This window comes from Canis lupus, chromosome 28 (genome assembly GCF_048164855.1).
Source record: "Canis lupus baileyi chromosome 28, mCanLup2.hap1, whole genome shotgun sequence".
In the NCBI taxonomy this organism is placed as follows: domain Eukaryota; kingdom Metazoa; phylum Chordata; class Mammalia; order Carnivora; family Canidae; genus Canis; species Canis lupus.
The window spans coordinates 12,482,199-12,506,362 of NC_132865.1; the positions used below are offsets into that span (position 1 = coordinate 12,482,199).

Consider the following 24,164-nt stretch of genomic DNA (forward strand, 5'->3'; position numbering starts at 1 on the left):
ATCGAGAGATGATGGAAATTTTTATATATTTGTTACACAGCTTTCAAAGCCTTCTCTAATCCTGCCCACTCTACTTAGTTGACTTGTTTTCTCACTGAAAACCATTGTTTCCTCCACCTTTTGGTTCCCTTAACACACAAAACTATATCCAACTTACATGTATGTGTTCTTGATATTCTACAAATTCTGAATAGGCATTTTCTTTAATAATCCAAACTTTTACTCAGTCATCTCAATTCAGATTTAAACTGTTTAAGGAAATATTCTGAATGCTAAAGCCTCTACTCACTCACCTTTTTCTGAACTTCTAGATTCAGCTACCATGTGATTTATTAACTTTGTTGTCCTTTCTCTATTTACTTTTCATGCATTACTTTTGTCTTCTCAACCATAAGATTAGGAAAACAATTACACACTGCACCTAACTTGTATACTACATAGTCCTTGGTTTAATGTAAGGTACACCACAAGGACGATAGTCAATAAATTCCTAGTTATTATTTACTGCATAATTTATTTAATTTTTAAACAACATTTTTTGTCAGAAGCACCTGATATATTGCTGACAGTAATAATGTATTATGTATATATACAATTCATCTTGCAATACAAAGTAAATATCATGGCATCACTCTTATAATAACTAGATAACCTAGAAATAAGTATGTAATGTTGATTCCCAGTGTGTTGTAACTACTGAAATGTAATTGATAAAAACGTCAACAAAACTTCCTCAAATAGCTCAAAATTTCCTCAATAACCCAAAATAGTTCATAGAATTTTATTTATGAAATAGTTCATAGAATATTATATCAAGCTAACCACTTTGTTTAGTTCATTTTACAAAGGATATATAAAGTATTCAGAGATAATGATTCAGAGTTCACTTAAATAAAAACTATTTTCCCTAATGACTATAAATAAGCATAATACTTCAACAAATAGAAATGAATCTGTTAATGCTGTAACCACAAGAAGTAACTTAAATAACAGCTCATTACCCTATAAGTTAGAATAGTAATTGCAAGAACTTGAGTATACTGCATGCACAATAGCGTAGCATCACTTCAAATGAATTATACTACTTTCTCTTAAGAATTTGTAATAATGCTCAATAATAAATAATAACCTGTAGGGCAAGTGTAAATGGAGGTGGAATGTAGAGCAGTATTTTACCAGAAACTCAACTCCACAGGCCAAATTGATCTATGCTCATTGCTTTTGCCTGTACAATTTGCTTTTGCAGAGATAACAGCATAAACTCCAACCCTACTCTCCCAACCTGCGAACCTCAATTGACTTCTCTGTTTACACTCCTTATCATTAGACACTAAAAAGAGAAACACTGTATTCAACCAACACTTCTATCTATAGTATAAGCACCTTCCAAAAATAAAGCAATCTATTGAGAGAAAAACATTACCATTTCATGTATTTAAATGCACTGTGATAAGAGGTAAGAGTTTAGTCTTGTATCACTTAAATCTTCTTGTAATTATATACATTACGTGGTACAACCAGTATGACTGAACATTCATATCTCACAAGAAAATTTTCATGGAAAATTTGTGTGTGTGTGTGTGTGTGTGCACGCACACATGTGCCATTTATATATAAGACAACCTCTAAAGCTCATTTTCCCCTGTTTCATCATTTAATCATTTAAAGTGATCCTATTCATGACTGAAACTAGATGCTGAACAACAAGGAAGAATACTCAAGAGGAAAGAAAACTCCCAAGCTGATGTCCCAGCTAGTAAATTTTTTATTAAGGTATATTACAGTTTGACCTCCGTTCTCTTTTTAATATTTCCCCAGAAATCTCTTCATATACTTTAAATGCAGACAACATGTTATTATTATAACCACCGTAGGATTTAATATACTGACTTTTAATTAGAAATCAACCATTATATTTTGGGGCAACTGGGTAACTCAGTTGGTTAAGTGTCTACCTTTGGTTAAGTGTCATGATCTCAGGGTCCTGGGATTGAGCCCCTTGTCGGGCTCCCTGCTCAGTGGGGAGAGTCTGCTTTTCCTTCTCCCTCTGCCTCTATGCCTGCTTGTGTTCTCTCTCTCTCTCAAATAAATAAATTAAAATCTTAAAAAAAAGAAGTCAACCATTATATTTTCAATGCTGAATAAATGACAAGTATTACAACAATGGACATCCTCTACCTTCACTATATGTGGACAGGAAACTGCTTGCTGCTATAATAACCAAGCTTCAGTGGTTTAACAGAACAAGTGTTATCTCCCAACACAGAGCAATCCAATATGGGTGTTCCTGATTGCAGGGGGGAATGCAATATTTATATTTATTCAGAAACTCAGGATGATGCAAAATTATATGATGCTCCATCCCTGCTACAACATCCTTCAACAACTTTTTGCCCTTAGTAAGTTGAATCAGTCTCTTAGCGTCTCTAATGAAGCTCTGTGTGATCTAGCTTTTGATTATCTTTTTTTACTCTTATCCTGTGATTCTTTTCATATTCTCTACACATGCCTCACCGGCTTTTTTCCACCTTCTAAATGGTCAATGATCTCTCACATACTTTATGCAGATTCCTTCTTTGCTTTTAGGTGACACACTCAAAGAAATAAAATGTTTAAAGGCATGGACGATATCTTATATACTCTCCTTTATCCTCAGGACACAGCACATGACTAGCCAACAACAGTTATCAGCATAAATCTCTAGATAATCAATAAATGAATGAGGAAAATTATTTTCTACTGTACTTTGGCAACATCAGTCTCAGGATGATTAGGGTTGGTAGTAAAAACAGAAAACACGATAGAAATAGAATAAAATACATACAGCTTTTCAACTTAATTGTAAATGAAAATGGAAGAGGCATATTATTTTAAAAACACAAAGGAAATTAAAAATATAATGGTTTACATTAACATTTAATACTAAATGTCCCTTTACAAAGTTACACATAAGACCAAAAAGTAGAAGGCAAATGGAGAACATTTTCTGCAACATATTTCATTGACAAACCATATCTTTAATGTACATAAAGGTTTTACAAAGCATTAAAAACACTTCACATTTTTAAAAAATAGACATTTTCCTTTAAAAGGAAAATCATTACAACTTGAAAAGAATTTAAGTTGCATCCTCTCTGGTAGTAAAAAATATAACTTAAAATAAGTATGTAAGCTTTTTCCCATTAAACTGGCAAAAAGAAAAATGAGGAAAAAAGGTAATGGTAGCAGAAGTATATTGACATAACCACTTCACACATTCTGTGTTGGATTCAAAATTACCAAAACTTTTCCAGAAAGAAATATGCCCATATGCATAAAGAGGCATACACACACACACACACACACACAAAGAGCCATATATATATATATATATATATATATATATAGAGAGAGAGAGAGAGAGAGAGAGGCATATATATATGTGTGTGTGTGTATATATATATATATATATATATATGTATATATATATAAACTCTAAACTTCCAAATGGAGGTATTTATTCTAAGTAAACAATTGAGGCTGGGTATGATAAAAAATATATAAATCACATTTTAAAGTACTATTATTAAATACAAGTTGGAAACCAACTAAATTTTCAAAAATAAGTATGTGATTAAATAAATAATGTATAATATGAAAAACTAGGATTCACTAAAAAAGAAAAAAGAACCTAAAGATTTTTTTTCTATATTTGAGCAGGGAAATACAGCATTTCTTTTCCCTTTGTGCCTTTGTCTACTGCCTTAGTTTCCTGAAAACTCTACTCCACCACAGAGCTTTGCCAGCTCTCCAGAGTACTACCATAGTCTTGAGCTAAGAGCTAAGGTAACAGGTAATGAGGTAAGATGGTCCCACTTCTCTTTTCTCCACCTCTATAAACTGTCCATGTTCACACGTGAACTTTGGCCTTGAAAGAAAAAAGAGAAATCCAAGAATAGATGTTGTCTATTTCTATGTTTTGGTGTGCCACAGTCCTCACCAAAATAATGAAATATGAAGCCAGTTACCTGTTCAGTATGCTCTATGGAAAAGAATGAAATTCAGGGAAGGGAAAAAAAATGACTATATTCTAAAACATTATCATACACATCTTTTAACATACATATTTTGAAAGGATTTCCCAACAACCAAAATCAAATAGACATTATTTATTTCTATAATATGGCACCATTGAAATAAACTATAATTTATATGAGATTATTTTGATATATCATGAGGAAATTACTGAATTTACTTTTGAGAAAATTAGATTTCCAATACCATCTATTAAATAATCATACTAGTCATTAATTTAAAATGTCAAATCTAACATTACCAAATACCTAGTACATAGCATAATACTTTTAATTATAAATTTTAATTATGTTCCACAATGAAGAAATAGATCAATTTCCTCATTATTCCTATACAGTATTCATCAGTAATTCTTCATGATGTTTTTCTATTAATTATTGTAAGTCAACATAATTATACGGTTTGACATACTGCAAATGATTTCTTAATGCTGATAACAAGTAAGGTTATATTTTTTGCTCATCAAATTAAAACAAGGAGATTTCCTAAGAAAGGATTTTAGATATGCTGTTTTATCTCTCTAATGAGCATTCACTGATGTTCTCTCTCTTTGGTTTATGTTAATCTTTAATATTAATATGCACTGCAACTAATATAAAATCATGGAGGCCACAAGAAATATTTTCTTCTTTCTTCTTTTCTGGTACAGTTTTTATGCAGCCCTTCCTGCTAAATCAGATTCTTATTTTAAATCTACAGAGTTTGTTCTCTTCAATGCAGGGCCTCTGTGACAGCTGTTCTGAGACCCTAACAAGTGAATTCATTTAGAGGCAGCTACTTCTCAGTAACAAGTTGCCTGAGGTTGCCAATGGTCTAAAATGTAACTCTTACTCACTTGGACTGGCCTGAAACTTTTACCATTAAACTAAGCTTGAGGGCTTCAGGAAATCATAGATTGGTTGAGTACTGTGCAATAATTCACTCAGGGAGGTAGCTTCCTAGGACCAGTGGGGTTAAAGATAATTTTGTAAGAATTCTTGATTTATAAGGCAGCATTCACTCATATCTTTGCCACAATGGACATCATTTGCCTACTTCCAACATATCTTTTTGAAAAGTTGTGTAAGAACTATTTTAAAAGTGAGAGCTACACATATTTTCCAGTGATAGCATAACGATATTCTAATTTTCTCATTAAATTCATAATAATTTCAGAGACAAAATCTTGTGGCCACATATAGAAAATGATACTTCAGAGGCTTTGTCTCTTCAGATTGTCAAAAGCTGAGAAAAACAGAAAGCTTGACTCTCAACATTTGGAAGATCTACTTTTATTTACAATAAAAGCTGATCACTGTATCTTGAAGTAGGACCATTTACTAAAGCACTTACTGTCCTAGTGTAGAGCTGGGAAACAGATCACTTATAAAGAAAAAAAATGAAGGTATTAAAATTAACTCAAAAAGAGAAAAGTAGAATAAAGAAAAATGAAATAAAGCAGCCTATATTCATTGCTCAATAGCTTAATATGTTTGCAAGTTTGTTGCAGGCAAATTATTAGAATATTTGAGTCACTGCAGATCACTGCTCTGATAAGAGTCATATAGAAGTGTGTATCTGTGCACTTTGATCTCACATGTTAAACACTTTGTAATTCAGGGAGAACATTGCTTCCCTTTCCTCCGATTCTTGTAATTCTGCAAATATGATTTTTTTTCTTTTTTAATATCACCTTCCTCTATCCTGTTCTTTTCTATTATCAACACTGCCTTAATTGTGTCATATGTTATTTCATTTATGACATAGAGCTGTGGCATCCAAAGCTGTTTTAGTACTTTGAATCTCATCCTGCCCTTAGCTCTTCAAGCCGAACTGAATCTTCCTGGAACAACATCCACTGTCAGTGGCTCTTTCCACCTCTGATATGCCCTAGCCTTGATTACATCTCCATCTGGCTTCAAAACATCTGCAACCAAGGTGCATTGGACTTGGAATCTCGACGTTACATTCTCAATCATCAGATTTTTTTTTCTTTTTTTTAAGATTTTATTTATTTAGGGGTGCCTGGGTGGCTCAGAGATTGACCATCTGCCTTTGGCTCAGGTTGTGATCCTGGGGTCCTGGGATCGAGTCCCACACTGCGCTCCCCATGGAAAGCCTGCTTCTCCCTCTGTCTCTGCCTCACAACCCGAGCCAAAGGCAGATGCTCAATCACTGAGCCACCCAGGTACTCCACATCAGCTTTTCCAATAGATTTTAACTTCAATTGTTACTCTGATTCCTCAGGTCCCTTGTTTTGCCAGGAATCCCATACTCCATGTCCAGTCCTATAAAACTAAGTCTCAAACTTCTCATTGAATTAGTTTAACAGTCCAGTCAGTACCTCCAACACACACTCTCACTAGATTTAGTCATTATTTATTAAAGCCTCACTTTTTCACATAACATCTTCCTAATATAACTTCCATAAGCCACTTTTCACATAACATCTTCCTAATATAACATTATTTTCCCAGTACACCTTCCCCTTCAAATCTACTTGTTATGGCACTTTATGTCTGTCAGGGTCCCAAAAAGTGAAATAGAATCATTATGAGATATATATTAAAGATTTATTGCAAGGAATTGGCTTACATGATTGTAGAGCTGGCTGGGTAAATCAGAAATCTGAAATTAGCTATTATGAAGGATAGGCTGGAATTCTCAGGCACAAGCTAAAGCTGTTATCTGTAGGCAGAATTTCTTCTTCCTTTGGGAAGCCATAGCCTGCTCTTAAGGCTTTTCAACTAATTGAATTAGGCCTTCTCAGATTATCAGAGACAGTCTTTCTTAATTACAGTTAACTCATAAACATTAATCACATCTACAAAATGCCTTCATATCAACACTAAGATAGGTGTTTGAATAAATGGGGACTCTAGCCTAGTCAAGATGACACATAAAACAGACCACCACATAGTCCAAACTGAATGAATGAATAAATAAATGAATGAAAACCCTTGCTAACCTACCTTTATAATTGCAGAGGATAAGCCATTAAGACCTCGAAGACAATGGAACTGGGAAAAGCTAAAAGTAACCAATTCTAGCCCAACACAAGAAATACCAGTTTCTTGTCCAGAAGAATTCCTTTGCTACGCTAAAATGATCAGCTCATCATCTCCCTGACTTGGTCTACAAATTACGCCTTCAGACTTTTACTCAATATTACATCTCCATAGCACGCTCTCCTACCCTGCATTCTACATAACAGATTTCCTTTAAGGTTAAACTAAGTATCACTTGCAGAGTAAAGCTTGCTTAGATGGCAATTTGCTCTGAACTTCTATAGCAGGTAAGGTTTACAGTACTAATTTAGCAATTCCCATCTATGCCTTGTATTCCCTCAGCATATAATAATGGGCCCATCTGCAATTTTGTTTTCTCTAGATACATAATAGGTCAAATTATTATGACCACACGAGTCCCTGCCAAAGAGAATGGCTTCAGAAGCTCCTCTATTTTTATTAAAAGACTATCCCAATGGAAAGTGAGCAGAAATAGATAGAAAGATCAATAAATTCTCTGTAGCCCAGTCCAACTGCCTCTTGGTGTACAGTGGAATCTGCTTTGGCTTCATCAGCCTTACTATCATCTTCCTCCGTTCCTTTTTCTTTTCCTCCTTTTTCACTGCATATGACCACTTCTTCAAGAAGCCATATCAACAGCTCTCAGCAGATACACTTTGTGCTTCCTACCCAGCATCCTTAGCTCTGTTGCACTACCTGACACTTTGCTTTAGCATGACTCATAATGGCAAGACCCAGCTAGGGTCCTGTCACCTCAGATTGCTTATGTGCTTCTCCAAATACATGCTTAACTCCTGTTGAGGTTGCTGAGAGTTGTTTATAAGTGTAGGATTGAGGAATCATTCCCTAAAGGCATAACAAACAACACTTGCTTTTCAAAATGTTTCCTTGTCCGTTTAGTGATTTAATCAAACACTACTCTCAATTTATGTATCATAGATTCTAGGATATTAAAGCAGAAAAATGCTATTTGCATCTTCTTGTTATCCCTGCCATAACATGATCATCCTGGTGGTTTATCTTTAAGAATAGCAAGGCTCTAATTTACAACTAAGTTGTATTACAAAATTAAACTCAGTCATTTATCTAGAACCTGGAATGTCTTTTCCCATTGAAAGATGTTATTAAAAATGTTAATTCCCAGAAATAAGCTAAAAATCTCAAGGTAGACTTAATTTATTGAATTAGGCTCAGCATATTATCAATATTTTGTTTTGTTTTGTGTCCAGTAAACTCAACTGAAAATGAGGCCATCATTTTTGGTACAAATTTCACTCAGTGACACTGGAAACTTCTCTTCCTATTAGAGAAGGCACTAGATAACTATATGGACATCCACTAGATGTTTATATGAAGCATGGTGACAACCCATATTATTTTCTGAATGGATAAATACATTAATTAATAAGCAGATATATTTTCTCCTATATCACCATTACAGAGGAAAAAGTTAATAATTGCCTCTTTTTGGTATCAAACAGCAAGAACAACAGGGAATTTTGTGTTATCTCCTCTTATTGAACATCTTCTTTTGCTGAAATAAATTAAAAAAAAAAAACTAACCTTTTCTTGACATTGCATGGATAAACTCACCCAAACTTCAGGCAATTAAGCATGAGGTGTTGGTATGATGGAAGCTGACTATATTTAAATAGTTCGTTCAAATGAAGACCAGCATTAAAGATTCTACCAGGAGAGGTGACCCTGTCTGTCCTTCCAAAAATCTCAGATCTCTTTCTGTTCCCTTTTTAGAAGACTTGAATAAAAAATGCAGAGCACTTAAAAATATACACTCAGCTGGAAAAAGAAGATAGAGAAAACAAGGGAAAGCTTCCTTGCCTGGTGCAAAGGAAAAGAAATGCCTGTCTTTTACATATAAAATCCTGAGACTAATTACATTAAAGACATATTCAGTGATATCATTTAATAATTTTTTCCAGGATACTTATGAGTAATTTTAATATATACCTTTTAACCTATACCTCATGTTCCATTATACATAATTATACTGCTTGCTTATTACACCTTTTAAATTACAATGATTAATCATACACATTGCATAATTAAATTGTGAAAAATGATTAATCATCATTGTATTATTGTTTAATTATACTACATATTTCATTTTAACTAGAAAATGCAAAGCGCTTTAACTCATGGGGTAACTAACCACATTGTTATATGGGTAATGAGCCTAGATTTTATTACAGGTAAAGAAATTAAGGTCCAGGTTAAGTGACTTATCCAAGGTGAAACAAGAATATTCCTTGTCCTTGGTCTGAATGAAAAAGAGTTTAGAATGCAGAACTTTTAGCCACTTTTCACAAAACCAAACCAAAGAAACGCAAAAGGTTTTTCTCTCCAATGAATAATATGATCACTCTTAAAAAAAATGTGTTCTTTTTTTCCAGAATCATATGGTTCATATAGGGTTTCAGAGAATGAAGCCCATGAGTATATCATTTAACCAGCTATTGGCAGTAAGCCTGGTTCAATACAGCTATCACAGTCCAAGTCTCTGACCCATACAGTTCCACGGCATCCTAAAATTGCTCCTGGATCTTATTTCATAATGGTCTCCAGACAGATATTGTCTCTAGATGGCAGTATCAGACACCTGTGATCCAGGACAGAAAAATAACATCTTTTCTATTATAATATCCACCCATCATATAAAATAGAGAGAAAAATAACTTGATGGATTTATTTTAAATCACAAGGCTGCTGCTTCTCCCACTTAAAAAAAAGTAGTTAAATTCCTCTTGAGTAAACTGCATCTGGTTTAGTTAAATCCATTGATGGAACTTTTGGTTATTTTAAAAATTAAAACTCAAGCCTCACCTAGGAAAAGAAACAAGTGAATAAACAGTAACAACAAATCAGTCTCATTTGAATCTCTTATATACAGTAATATTCATAATTCCTGAGAGAGAAAATCTTACTGCTCAAAATTAGAACATAGTACTGCCCACCCCACAAGCTTAATTGTGAGGAAAGAGGGTAGGACACCTAATATGAGATCTTTGGCTAAAGGAGTATGCAAGAATTCTTCTAGTTCTGTTGATTATAGGCAGAGCACCTTGATTAATTTTCCATCAAAACTGTACAGTGAGTGGAAAACATTCCTAAAGGTAGGTTGGAAAGTTATAAGAAAGGGAAAATATATGCTGAGCGGGAAAAAACTAAAACAGATGTCTACCAAAGAATCTAATCAAAATGCTTAGATGTTTTTCAAAAATTCTTTAGCATCTAGAAAAAGGTAATATTATTTCAAAAATTTTAGATTTATATGTTTACATGTGTATCAAAATTTATAAACTGGAAAGACATAGCTCAGTTATTCTTCACACTAACTCTTAATATAAGAGACATGGAAAAATCCAGCTAATATATTTTTATTTGAAGAGGAACTGTAAAACCTAAGGGCCATATATAGAATACACTAACTTGATTGTAACTTTTTTCTTGTAAACATTTCAAATAACAAATTCCCTAAGGAGAGTATTTTTTAAAATACAAAAAAAATATTACACATAGTCTTCTTCTATGCTCTCACAATTTGTCCCTTTTACAGTTCTGACTGTATAACAGACTCAAGAAATAATCCTTCTATTTGATGTTTCTGGATCCGACATCTAACTACAGATACCATGGTTACAATGCCAAGTGTTAGGCATGAAATTGTAGGCTTTAAAATGCAGCAAAATTGATATATTGGCTTTTTAGGACACTCAGGCACATCTGCACCAGATCACATATTTGTTTATGAAGAAATGGTTGTCTGTATGATAAGGTGATGTAAACCATCAATTATAGATGGAAGCCAGGAGATAAGGAAAAAGATGATTATTTATATAACCCAGTTCCTTACCAGAATGCTGCACAGTGCAAGAGCTAATAAAACTGCTCTAATAACTGTGAACCCAAGAGGTAATTTACATTTTATTAGGTGGAAGAGATTTGAAATTGTTTGTTGCAGAAGATTAAAAAGAGAGGAAATAAAGAGACAGAAAGAGACTGCAGCTTGAATTAGAAATGAGATTCATGATTTTCCTTTTGATCCACAGAATAGCAACTGTCTGTACTGCATTATAACTTCATATGATTTCCCATCAGGTTGTCTGAAAATTGACTCTTTAAATGTGATGATGCTGAAAAATGATGTCTAAGAAAAGAAAGATTTATTTTTTTAACATTACCATCTCCTACAGCATTTTACTAATGAGATACACAATAAAATTACATCACTCACACATTATTTAACATTGCATCCCCCAGATTTCCATCTCTTGATTTTAGATGACTCACATGCCTGAGAACAGAGTGGCCAGAGGCCTTTTAAATCTTGAATATAAATCACCTATATAGCTTAAAATTATTATTTTAAATAAAACACCCAATTCTCTGGCCTCAATGATATGTGAAAGAGAATATGTATTTTTGCATAATTATAACTTCATTTACATATTGTAACATTTGATTTGTGCACTGAACAAATTTTTGAACATCCACTGGTACAAGGTGCCATGACACAGATGTATGATATTGTTAAATCAAATTAAGAAATCATTACTCATAGCATATTCCATACCTCTCATACAGACAACTGACAAATCTTTGATAACTTATTGACATAAATTAAAATATTTACAGAAATAAGTTACTCATTCCACACTTAAAATGACCCAAGACTCAAATATTAGTTTGAATTACCGAGGGAAATATATACTTATGTGCCCAAATCATGTTATTAAATAAGCAGATTTATACAGTGTGCTGAAGTCAGTTTATTCTGGCTCAAGAGAACTATTATAAGCACCTCTTTTCAAATCCATGTTCTTACTAATGTCAAATTACCGCCTTCAAATTAGTCATAGTGGAAGTATTTACACCAGAGAAATTGTAAATGCAGTAAACCAGTGGTCTGTGGTTTCTCCTTTGTGGTTTTCAGAGAGTCAGTTGGCAAACATCTATCAGCACACCACTGGACTTATACAATTTTGTTTACAGAATTACACACACACAAAGTACAATCTTGAAAGAGTAACAGTCTTTTTGAAATTTTTAATGTTGTAGTAAATGTATTAAAGTAATGTTGTATTTCAACCCACTCATTAATTATATTTGGCATTTACTTTAAAATAATCAAATCCTCCTAAAAAATGAGTTGGCAGGAGAATACAGTACAGATTTTAAAAACTGATAGAAAGGGGCACCTGCCCTTTCTACTGATAGTGGTTGAGCATCTGCCTTTGGCTCAGGTTGTGATCCCAGGGTCCTGGGGTAGAGGCTTCCCGAAGGGAGCCTGCTTCTCCCTCTGCCTATGTCTCTGCCTCTCTCTGTGTCTCTCATGAATAAATAAATAAAATCTTTTTTAAAAACCTGGTAAAAATATTATTTTTAAAGTTTGGTGATTGGTATGTATATTCATTTGCATTTTTACATTTGTGAAGCTTTCCATTAAAAAACGCTAAAAGTATCAAAAATCAAATGTTCATACACATTTATATTTACTTATATTCTTTCAAAAATTTGGGCTAGAATTGACATACAATATTATAGTAATTTCAGGTGTCTAACATAGTGCTTTGACGTTGTGAAATGGTCACAGTAAGTCTAGTTACCATCTGTTATCTTAGATAGTTGATACAATGTTCCTGACTATATTTCCCATGCTTTGTATTACATCCCCAAGACTTATTTGTTTCATAACCCGAAGTCTGTACATCGTGATTCTCTTCACCCATTTCATCTCCCCACCAACATCCCTCGCGCCTCTGGCAACCACCAAGTTGTTTCCTATGTCTATTGATCTAGTTTTGTTTTGTTTTTAGATTCTACATGTAAGTAAAATCATGCTGTTACTTGTCCTCCTCTCTTATCTCACTGTACATAATACTCTCAAGGTCTATCCATGTTGTCACAAATGGCAAGATGTCATTGATTTTATGGTTGAGTAGTATTCCACTAAATATATATACCACATCTTTTTTATCCATTCATCCACCAATGTACACTTAGATTGTTTCTATATCTTGTATCATAAATAGTGTTGCAATGAACATGGGATGGCGTACATGTTTTCAAATTAGTGTTTTTGCTTTCTTTGGGTAAAATAAGATGTTCTATTTTTACTTTTCTGAGAAATTTCCATACTGTCGAATTCTGTCATATGCTTTTTTTCATCTATCAAAATGATTGTCTAATTTTTATCTTTCATTTGCTAATGTGGTATATCACACTGATTGATCTGCTGGTGTTGAACTGTCCTTGCATCCCTGGAATGAATTCCATTGGATCATGGTGCAAGATCCCTTTAATGTATTGTTGAATTTAGTTTGCTAGTATTTTGTTGAGGATTTTGGTGTTTATGTTTGTCAGAGGTATTGGCCTATAATTTTCTTTACTTGTATTATCCTTGTCTTGTTTTGGTATCAGGGTAATGCGGCCTCATAAAATGAGTTTGGAATCTGGGTGCCTGGGTGGCTCAGATGGTTAAGCATATGCCTTCAGTTCAATTCAGAATCTCTCAAATAAATAAATAGAAATCTATTTTTTTAAAATGAGTTTGGAGTCTTTTCCTCCTCTTCAATTATTTGGAAGAGTTTGAGAACAATATTAAATCTTTGAATATTTGGTAGATTCACCAATGAAGCCATGTGATCCTGGATTTTTGCTTGTTGGGAGGTTTTTAATTACCAATTCAATCTCCTTGCTCCTAATAAGACTATTCAGATTTTCCATTTCATGCTTTGGTCTTGAAAGATTGTAAATGTCTAAGAAATTTACCCATTTTCTCCCGGTTGTCCAATTTCTTGGCATATATCTGTTCATAGTAGTCTTTTATGATCCTTTGTATTTTCTTCATATCAATTACAACTTCTCTTTTTTCATTTCTGATTTTATTTGAGCCCCCCGCCTACCCCCCGCTTCTTGGTGAGTCTAGCTAAAGGTTTGTCAGTTTTATCTTTTCAAAGAACCAGTATTTAGTTTCTTTGATCTTTTATACTGTCCTTTCAGTCTCTTTCATTTAATTCCTGCTCTGATCTTTAATATATCCTTCCTTCTACGAACTTTGGGCTTTGCTTGTCTTTTTTCACTTCCTTTAGGTGTAAAGTTAAATTGAGATTTCTCACGTTTCTTGAGGTAGGCCTGAATTGTTACAATCTCCCTCGTAGAGCCACTTTTGCTGTGCCCCATAGATTTTATCATATTTCTGTTTTCATTTTTCCTAAGGTATTTTATTCCACCTTTGATTTATCCTATGACCAGTAGTTGTTCAGTAACATGTTGTTTAATTCTCATGTATTTGTAGTATTTTTCGTTTTTTTTTCTTATAATTGATTTTATATCATTATGGCTAGAAAAGATGCATAATATGACTTACATTCTTCCTGAGTTCACTGAGATTTTTTGAGTCCTAACATGTGATCTATCCTGGAGAATGTTCCACATGTACTTGAGAACATATGTTCTGATGCTTTTTTGATATAATGTAGTGTATTTATCTATTAAGCCCATCTGATCTAATGTGTCATTTAAGCCCAATGTTCTTTACTAATTTCCTGTCTGAATGATCTATTCATTGATGTAAATGGGGTGTTAAAATCTTCTACTACTACTGCATTTCTGCTAATTTCTCCCTTTAGGCCTGTTAAACTTGCTTTATATATATTGGTGCTTCTATGTTATGCATATATATTTATAAATTTAGCCCATTTACATTTAAAGTAATTATTTACAAGTATGTACTTACTGCCATTTTGTAAACTGTTTTCTGGTTGTTTTTATTGTTCCTCTCTTTCTTTTCTCTCTCTTTCTATAGCCTCATGACTTTCTTTACTGTTATGTTTATATTCTTTTCTCATTTAGGTTTTGCTTTCTGGTTACCATAAAGTTCACATATATCACCCTTTACGTATATGATACTCTATTTTAAGTTGATAACAAGTTAAATTTGAACACATTCCAAAACTCTACATTTCTACTCCCCCTTCACATTTTGTTTTTGCTACCACTTTTTATATCTTTTTATTCTATATATCCCAAACTAATTATCACAGTTTTAGTTAATTTTCCTTCTTTTGTCTTTTAACTTTTCTTTGTTGTGGAGAAGAGTTGATCTAGTTCTCAGGTCTTTTTCAAAGGGAAATGATTCATATGTAGCTTTAAATTTGGTGTAACCATGAAAGGAAATAAGTTCAGGAATTCCTATGCTATTGTTCTACCCCCCTCATTTATTTACTATTATATGTGCACAGGTGTATATATCCTTACATTTTTAGTAAGTATATATATATTCACAGATAAGTACTATATCCAAGAATAAAGGTGATATATACATATAACTATTTGTTGTATAGATACTCAACTATTTTCTTAGTATGTCTCCATAATGCGAAGTTACAGTTTACAGCTTAATTATAAAAAGAAAAGCAAAACCATAAGATACCTAGGAATAAACCTAGCCAAAGAAGTAAAGGATATGTACTCTAAAAACTACAGAACACTTATGAAAGAAATTGAGGAAGACACAAAGAAATGAAAAAAAAATTCCATTCTCATAGATTGGAAGAATATTGTTAAAATGTATGGAACCAGAAAAGACCCTGAAGAGCCAGAGGAATGTTGAAAAAGAAAACCAAAGCTAGTGGCATCACAATGTCTGACTTCAAATTATATTACAAAGTTGTGATCATCAAGACAGTATGGTACTGGCACAAAAACAGACACACAAATCAATGTAATAGAATAGAAAACCCAGGATTGGCCCTCAACTCTATGGTCAACTAATCCTCAACAAAGCAGGAAAGAATATCCAATGGAAAAAGGATAGTCTCTTCAATAAATGATGCTGGGAAAATTGGGCAGACCATTCAGAAGAATGAAACTAGACCATTACTTACACCTACAAAGATATAATCAAACTGGATGAAAGACCTAAATGTGAGACATGAATCTATCAAAATCCTAGAGGAGAACACAGGCAGCAACCTCTTCAGCCTCGGCTGCAGCAACTTCTTGTCAGACACATCTCCAGAGACAAGGGAAACAAAAGCAAAAATGAACTACTGGGACTTCATCAAGGTAAAAATCTTCTGCACAGCAAAGGAAACGATCAGTAAAATTAAAAGGCAACCTACAGTATGGAAGAATATATTTGCAAATGACAGATGAATGTCTAGGATCCAAGATATATAAATAACAAACTCAACACCCAAAAACCAAATAATCCAGTCAAGAAATGGGCAGAAGACATGAACAGACATTTCTCTAAAGAAGACATACAAATGACCAATAGACACATGAAAAAAAATGCTCAATATCACTTGCATTAGGGAAATACAAATCAAAACTATAATGAAATACCACCTCACACCAGTCAGAATGGCTAAAATTAACAAGACAGAAAACAAATGTTGGTGAGGCACTTAACTCTAGGAAACAAACTAAACAAAAGCAAAAATGAACTAATGGGACTTCATCAAGGTTACTAAAGGGGAGGTAGGTGGGGGGATGGAGTAATTGGGTGACGGGCATGAAGGAGGGCACATGATGTGATGAGCACTGGGTGTTATACACAACTGATAAATTATTGAACACTACATCTAAAACTAATGGTGAACTATATGTTGGGTAATTGAATTTAAATTTTTTTAAAAAGAAAAGCTTTTATTAATTTCAAATTCCTTTAACTGTGATTCAAACCCCATCTGGAACAAGGAAAGAAGCAGGAAAACAAATTCTCTTAAGTAAATTTATGACAAAATCACCAAAGGATAGAGTTAATATATCTTAACAGAGATATAGAGAGCTTATGCAATTCAAAACATTGGAAGACTGACAAGGCACCTTGCATGCTCATCAGTTCAATCATTTTATTTTGTGAATGGAAAAAAAAAACTCAGAAATGACAGACTTCTTCAAAGTTAAACAAGTTCTTATTACACAAAATGCAAACCAGCATCAACATCACCTAAGAACCTAATGTAGGAAATTCTGAATCTTAGTCCCTACCCAAGAATTACTGAAAGAGAATGTAGTTTAACAAGACTCCCACGTGATTTATAATGCACTTAAAAACTGAGAAGCACCAAAGTAAACAGTAACAAATTTTACCTAAATATCAGGTCTCTTTACCTTTGTCTGATTCCTCCACCTCATTACACCAAACTCTCTAGCAAGAGGATGAACTTCTAGTGGTGCCTGGGTGCCTCAGTGGTTGAGTGTCTGCCTTTGGCTTGGGTTGTGGTCCTAGGATCGAGTCCCACATCAGGCTCCCCACAGGGAACCTGCTTCTCCCTCTGCCTATGTCTCTGACTCTCTGTGTCTCTCATGAATAAACAAAATCTTTTAAAAAGATGAACTCCCATTCATAATAACAGGAAGATATGTTTTCCTATTTGTGTATTCCCTCATCTAGGTTATGTTTGTACATACATACAGGCATATCCTGCAGAGGCATCAAGACTTCTACTAGGTTTTGCTTCTTACTTTCAGTCTTAGATTGACCATTTCATAAAACAACCAGGTTGATACTCTGTAGTTATCAAACACAAGAAGAATCATCAACAGATACAGCAGTGATCTGTAATGATGATGATGGTGGTAATAAAGATGGCTGTATTCTGTATGCAGAGTGTCACATAAATTCATCAAGATTCATACAGTAATGAGTTTGAGAAGAACTGAAAATGCTGAGCTAATAGCCCTACATTGTCCTTAAATGAGTATGTAACTTTTCCTCTGACCTCAATAGCATGCCATTGGAAGAAAAAGTGCATGAGAAATGTTTTGGTATCAAGAATAGCAGAACTTCTAGGATAGTGAGTCTCTGCAGTAATGCAGATGGGAGGAGGCTGCCGCAGGTTAAACCAATTACCCTACGCTAAACTTAATTGAGGAATAATTTATAGAAGGCAAGAAATGTTAATTGAACAATGAATCACTGAGACTGAAGGATAAAATACATGTGGATTGATCACTAGAAAGCAAACAAAAGATTGAAAAGGGCGTAGGAGGACTTGAGTACCTTGAAACTCAAAGCTACTAAATAGAGAACTTCATGACAGGACTATCAAATATTGGAGCAAGAAAGTGAGAGACGATTGTCAAATCCCAGCACATGGCCCAGATGTAATAGGTATTTGTGTTTATGGACAGTTATTTCATGAAAACAGGGTACTGGACTAGAAGAATTCTAGAGTGTTTTTAATAATATTTTTAAAATATGTTCTCCCCCATTTGCACATTACTCATAAGAAATTAATACAGCTGTCATTTCAGTGGTTGAAACACAGTAGTATGGTGGGTATTAGTTAATTCCCTACAGGGCTCAAGAAACTGTTCAAGTTACATTTAAGGGGTTGGCTGATGAAAGACAGGAGTAATGCCTAGTCATCAGGTCAACAGAAATTGGTACAGAATTAAACACAAATCTAAGGCAATGCCAGAACGTAATTCTGGTCAAATAGTGTTAATGCAATTATGCCAAACTAAATTGTGTGATGAAAGGAAAGTGAATAGCAAAACAATTTAATTTAGGATCTGCCATCATACCTTTATGTCACTGAAAATATAATTGCATTTATTTAAGGTAAATTTTTATTATTTTTTGAGGCAGAAAATTATTCAGAAACCAATATTTTGTTCATTTTTAAAGTTAATATGGTGTGAGTTGGTCACCATCTTCTAGTTTTCTAACTCTGCAAGTTCTACGGTTCCTGGTAAAATAACCTGACAGCCTTACTTTAGTCGTTAGTTGAGGTTAGAATGGTAGATTTCTTGAACCTTGTATTTCCCCTAGGAGATAACACAGAGTAGAAGAGATAGCTTCACAGACAGACAAAATTCTGGCTCTGCTCCTTCTTAGCTACTAATCGTAAGTAATACCTCTAATTTTCAGCTTCTTCATCCCCTTTGCATCTCAGATTATCCTTCATTGGTTTGGAGATTAAATGGAGTAATAAAAGTAGACTATTTCACATGATGCCTGGCACATATAAGGAAAAAAAGAGCTGGAAGCTTATTCTCCCTTCTTGTGATGGAAGGTTTCTTTAACCAAAAATCAGAGCTGGCTAAGCAAGGAAAACAATAACTTTCTCCATTTTGAATAATTTACTACTATAAATTATGGAAAATATGTTATTATTACCACCTAGTTAACTCTTCCTGTACAGAAAGGGACATATGTACTTCCATTAAAGATCAAAAAAAGTCAAAGAGAAAATCCAGAGGAAAAGAATTCCAAAAGAAACAAAAGCCAAAATCATAGAAAATGTAGTTTTTAATTGTGTAAGATTCTTAAATTTCGGAGTATGGTCTTCCCCACACCCCATTCCACTGTATTTTGAGTAAGGTTGGCTTCAATTTAGTGACTGTTCTTACGCTGGGATGTGATGACCCTATTTTATGGAAAATTGCTTTGAATTTTCTTAAGGTAACAGTCATTCTAGCGTAAACACACACTGTAATTTGTTTTTGGCTTTTGTTTTGCCAAGAAAGGTTGAGCATGCTTTCAGAAACCATCTTTCCCTTTCACTGCTTGTTTTTCCTAAGAGATCAGACTGGCAGTGTTATTTTATGTGTTACTTTATGCTTTGTGATTTTTCTGTGATTGACTTCTTGCACTTAAAGCTAAAGGGATTTACTGATGTTAACTGAGGTTGTTTCCCTCCGATGAAAGCTCAGGCTTTAACTAGGCAAATCTCAGATTGATAAGTATGACTATGTCAGGATGTGCATAAGACTTTATAGCAAGAGTTTCAGAAAACAGGAAAAGTTAAATAAATACACATTTGTTAACATCATTCTTCAGCTTGCTGCATATTTCCAGAGTTTGTTGAGAATATACTTATGACCCCTAAAAACCATAATGAATTGGCTAATTTTCCTGGTACCATTGTTGACTCATTCTAACATGAAAAATCTTAACTAGTGAGAATATGACTTAATAAATGTGAAACATTCATCTAATATAAAATGTCTCTAATAGCATTAGCCAGCCTCCAAGATGGCCTCCATAATCCCATGTCTCCTGGTATTCATGTCCCTCTCTGGTGCCCTTCATCATAAATAGGTCTGGCTTATTTAACCCATAAGATATGATGGAAATGATGGTATGTGACTTCCAAGGTTAAATGATAAAATATATTACAGCTTTTGCCTTGATCTCTTTGGATCATTTGCTCTACAGAAAGCCAGCTTCTATGACATGAGCACACACAAGCAGTCCTAAGAAGAGATCCAGAAATCTTGACGGTAACCTCATAAGTGATTGAGCTAGAATCACCCAGCTAAACCAATCCCAAATTGATGACCCACAGACGCTGTCCAAGATAACAGATCTCCACTGTTGGTTTAAGCCAATAAATTTTGGAGCAATCTGTTACATAATAATGACAGTTAAATAGAAAATGGTGGTTCATCCATTCATTGGTTCATTTAGAATTTACAGATATTCTTGTACCAGGTATTGTACTGGAAGATTGGACACAAAGACAAAGAAGCATACAATTCGCTGACACGCACACATACACAAAAGTAAAAATAAAAGTTAAAAAAAAATGCTTTTCTTGGCATATTGTGTTATAATGACTTTGTAAAACCTTCATTGCTGCAATTCTGTAATCTAATATTATGTAGCACTAACAAAATCCTCAAGCAAATACGAAGTAGAAATAAAGAAATTTCTCTCAGCAACCTGTATAAATGCATCGTGATTACTAGAATTTTCATTTTCTTTCAAAATGTATCCAACATAACTAATCAATTTGATCAAAAAACAGACCAGACTCAAATGTCCAATCCTTGGCCAGAGAGTTTTCCATTCCATAGCCCAAACCAAAGCTCCTTACCTTAGCTTTCCTCTTCATCAAGAGAAAGTATCACAATTAGTAAGCAGGACTAAGAAAACTAAATGCAAACAAACAAACAAAACAGAGAAAAAACAAAGCTATCATTATATAAATGATATATGTCTTGCTAAATTTTGAAACCATTTATAACAGGTTAAAATAGTTGCATAAACCTGAGTTTCAAGATTTACAAAGGGTTAATCAGAGAAACACCAAGCTGACTGTTGGTCTAAATAGTGCACTAAATAGTGCATTTTCCAGGTATAGCAAAAATGCGGATAAAGTGACTTACTATTAGTCACAGATTTAGTTAATTCAAGAAGCAGACCCATAACACAGAATTTCAATGCAGAGTATTTTCCAAACTCTGTAAGTGGCATCTTTGGCAGCTAAGAATCACAAGTAACAGAAATGTGACTAAACTCTGTGCTCTGTAAATTTTAATTTATGTTGATGCCGTAGACTTCCTGTTGTTCCCTTAGTAGAAGTGTCAAATGTCTATTTCATACACAATATACCAAAAAGTAAAATAATGTTTCTTACCTCTACAAAAAAAGATAATCTTGTGAATTTGACAATGTCACTTCAGAAAGCTGTATATTCCTTCAAAACTACACTTTAGGGAGCATAAAGAATAAAGATCTTGCCACAGGGCAATAGGCCCTAAAGTACAACTTTTCAAACAGCAGTTGTTCCCACGTTTAGAGTGAAAAAAACAAGATCTGTAAAGCTGCTAAAAATGAGGTGCTGGAACTGGATATGCTTTGATATTCAAAACTTTTTCACAGGAAAAAAATGACAGTCTGACAATAGCATCTCTCAGAATCTTTTACTATTTGATATTGCTAGGAAGGTAAGAACCCAAAGTCCAGGGTAGACAGGTTTCACACACTCATTCCATAATAAAATTTTATGCCATAGCATAATGTCAGAATGAATTTCATGATGTTCATGATTGTTTTACCCTTAGTACTATTTATGGTTTCTTAGGTTTAAAAATTAATATTCAAAATGTTATAGAAAATTATGGAAACATTACTTTGCTCATAATATCAATGTATAAATAGTGTTATTCCATTTATTAATCTAACAAACAAGATAATAATCTTCACTTTTTGACTGACTCAAAATACTGATTCAAAATAAACAAACTAAACTTCCCTCAGAGAAGTTTTAATTACAGCCCAATTATAATTCACATTTAAGTCCACTTAAAATTTAATAATTCTACTTTATTTTTATAGTCTTCAAATATATGACTTTTAACAAGCAAAATTCTTCCAGGTGCTTAAAAATAACTTTTGAAAATCTAGTAAATTAAACTTACATAGTTACTCAAATTATTTTGATTACCTCAATATAGTTTAGGATGTTGGCCAAACTCCTTAACATTTTTTATACTGAAATCACAAATCTAAAATCAATTGTGCATTTTAATTTGTAAATTTTAATCTAATAAAATATCAGATACTCTAATACATTGAATTCTCTTAAATGTTATATTTAAAATGCCAATTATAAAAAAAATGCCAGTTATATATGCACTCTTAAATCTAACATCAAACTGTGAATACCCTAGATTTAATTTGTCATTCTATTTTCAATTCTAACCTTTCCATACTGAAAAGATGCCCAATTAGGAAACATTTTGATAATCTCAGATGTGTTGGTTGCCATCTCAATTAGCTGGGTTACTTATCAGCCACTGAAGTGGTAGGATATTGGGAGGGAGGAGGTACATACATCCAGAGTGATTCTTTTTCCACCAAAGAGAGATACACTGAGCCATTTTTCATATTCACTTTGCTAAGGATTCAAAGTCCATACTTTTCAGATAGGATGTTATCTTTCATGATCTAAGAGTTAAAATTTTGTAACTCAATATTGTATTTCACTATATGTATATCTATGTACTAACATAGCCATTGTTATGAATATCTTTGCACTGTTAATATTACAAATAACTGTCTTTACTGAATTTCTGAGCTTCTTATTTTCTCATTTATCTTCATTTTTCATGTTTACAATTAAGGTTATGTTAATGACATTCAATTGTATTATCCATTTGTTTCATAACTTTGGTGATATACAACTGTGATGTTATCAAATGAAACGTGGAAGAGATGTTTGTAAAAGAGTCAATACAGAGTGTAAAAAATAATTATACAACTGTAGGATTTTTGGTAGATTTAATACTATCATTGGGCCTCACCTTCTGGAATGGTTGAGCAGAGTTGGCTGCCTGTGGATGCTTATAAGGCAATTTGCCACAATTAGATCTGTCAGAGTGAGGACATGTTATTTCATACATGCTTCACATCATTCCTTTTGACTGTATAGAATACATTTCTATATTTACATTTTTATAATTATTTAAACAAAGGTATTTATTAAGCTTATGAATTTAACCTTAAGAGGAATCTTAATAATGTTGAATACGGTCTCAGTGGTCAGAAGAAAAAAATGGAAATTAAACTATATACAATAGAAAGGTTTTATTTCTGGTGCCATTTCAGTGACAAGGAACAATTTCTTGAGAGAGATAGTCCTGGTGAGGATGTTTTCCTGAGAAATAAGACACTTTAACTACCAACAGAACACTCAATAGAGCCATGTACTTTTTGTCTTATATTAGTTTGTTAGGGTTGCCATCATGGAGTACCATCAACTAAGGACTTAAAGAGCAGAAATCTTCTCATTGTTCTGAAGACCAGACCAGAAGTCTGAGATCAAGGTGTGAGCAAGATCAAGATCCCTCTGAAGGCATTAGAACGATGTTCCAGGTCTCTGTCCTCTGTCCCAGCTTGTAGTAGTTCCTTGGCTGTGGCAACATAACTCCAAAGGAATTCTCCTTGCATACTTGTCTCCATGTGTCCAAATTTTCCCTTTTCATAAGAACACTATCACACTGGATTAGGGCATATCCTGAAGACCTCATCTTCACTAATTATATCTGCAATAACTTTATCCCATTTAGCACATTCTGAGGTACCGGGAGTTAGGATTTCAATATATGAACTTTGGTGGGACACAATTCCAATCTAACAGCAGAAGGATCTCAAAGCTATTTGAGATGGGATGGGAGGGAGCAAGGACCAAGTCATCATTACTCTGGGAGTGTATTGTTTTAAAACCTGAGATTTAAGCATCTTTCCTGGTGGTGAAAGATCAAATGCAGGGGTGCTAGAGATGCTACTGAGTAACAAGTCACTGATTTCCATGTGAT

General features: G+C 33.6%; 1 protein-coding gene across 13 annotated transcripts in view; it reads right to left on the bottom strand.

Annotated features, from left to right (window-relative positions):
- Positions 1–24,164, bottom strand: part of LOC140620186 (zinc finger protein 385C-like) — a 450,118-nt gene that overhangs the window by 334,987 nt on the left and 90,967 nt on the right. Inside the window, exon 7 of one of the 13 annotated variants that reach the window (XM_072804086.1) lies at positions 11,038–11,247. The exons of the other annotated variants lie outside the window; for them this stretch is intronic. Within the exon in view, the coding sequence (XP_072660187.1) occupies positions 11,125–11,247 (123 nt within the window). The 3' untranslated portion in view covers positions 11,038–11,124. Of the gene's footprint in view, positions 1–11,037; positions 11,248–24,164 lie in introns of those variants that run through there. 13 annotated transcript variants of the gene reach the window in all.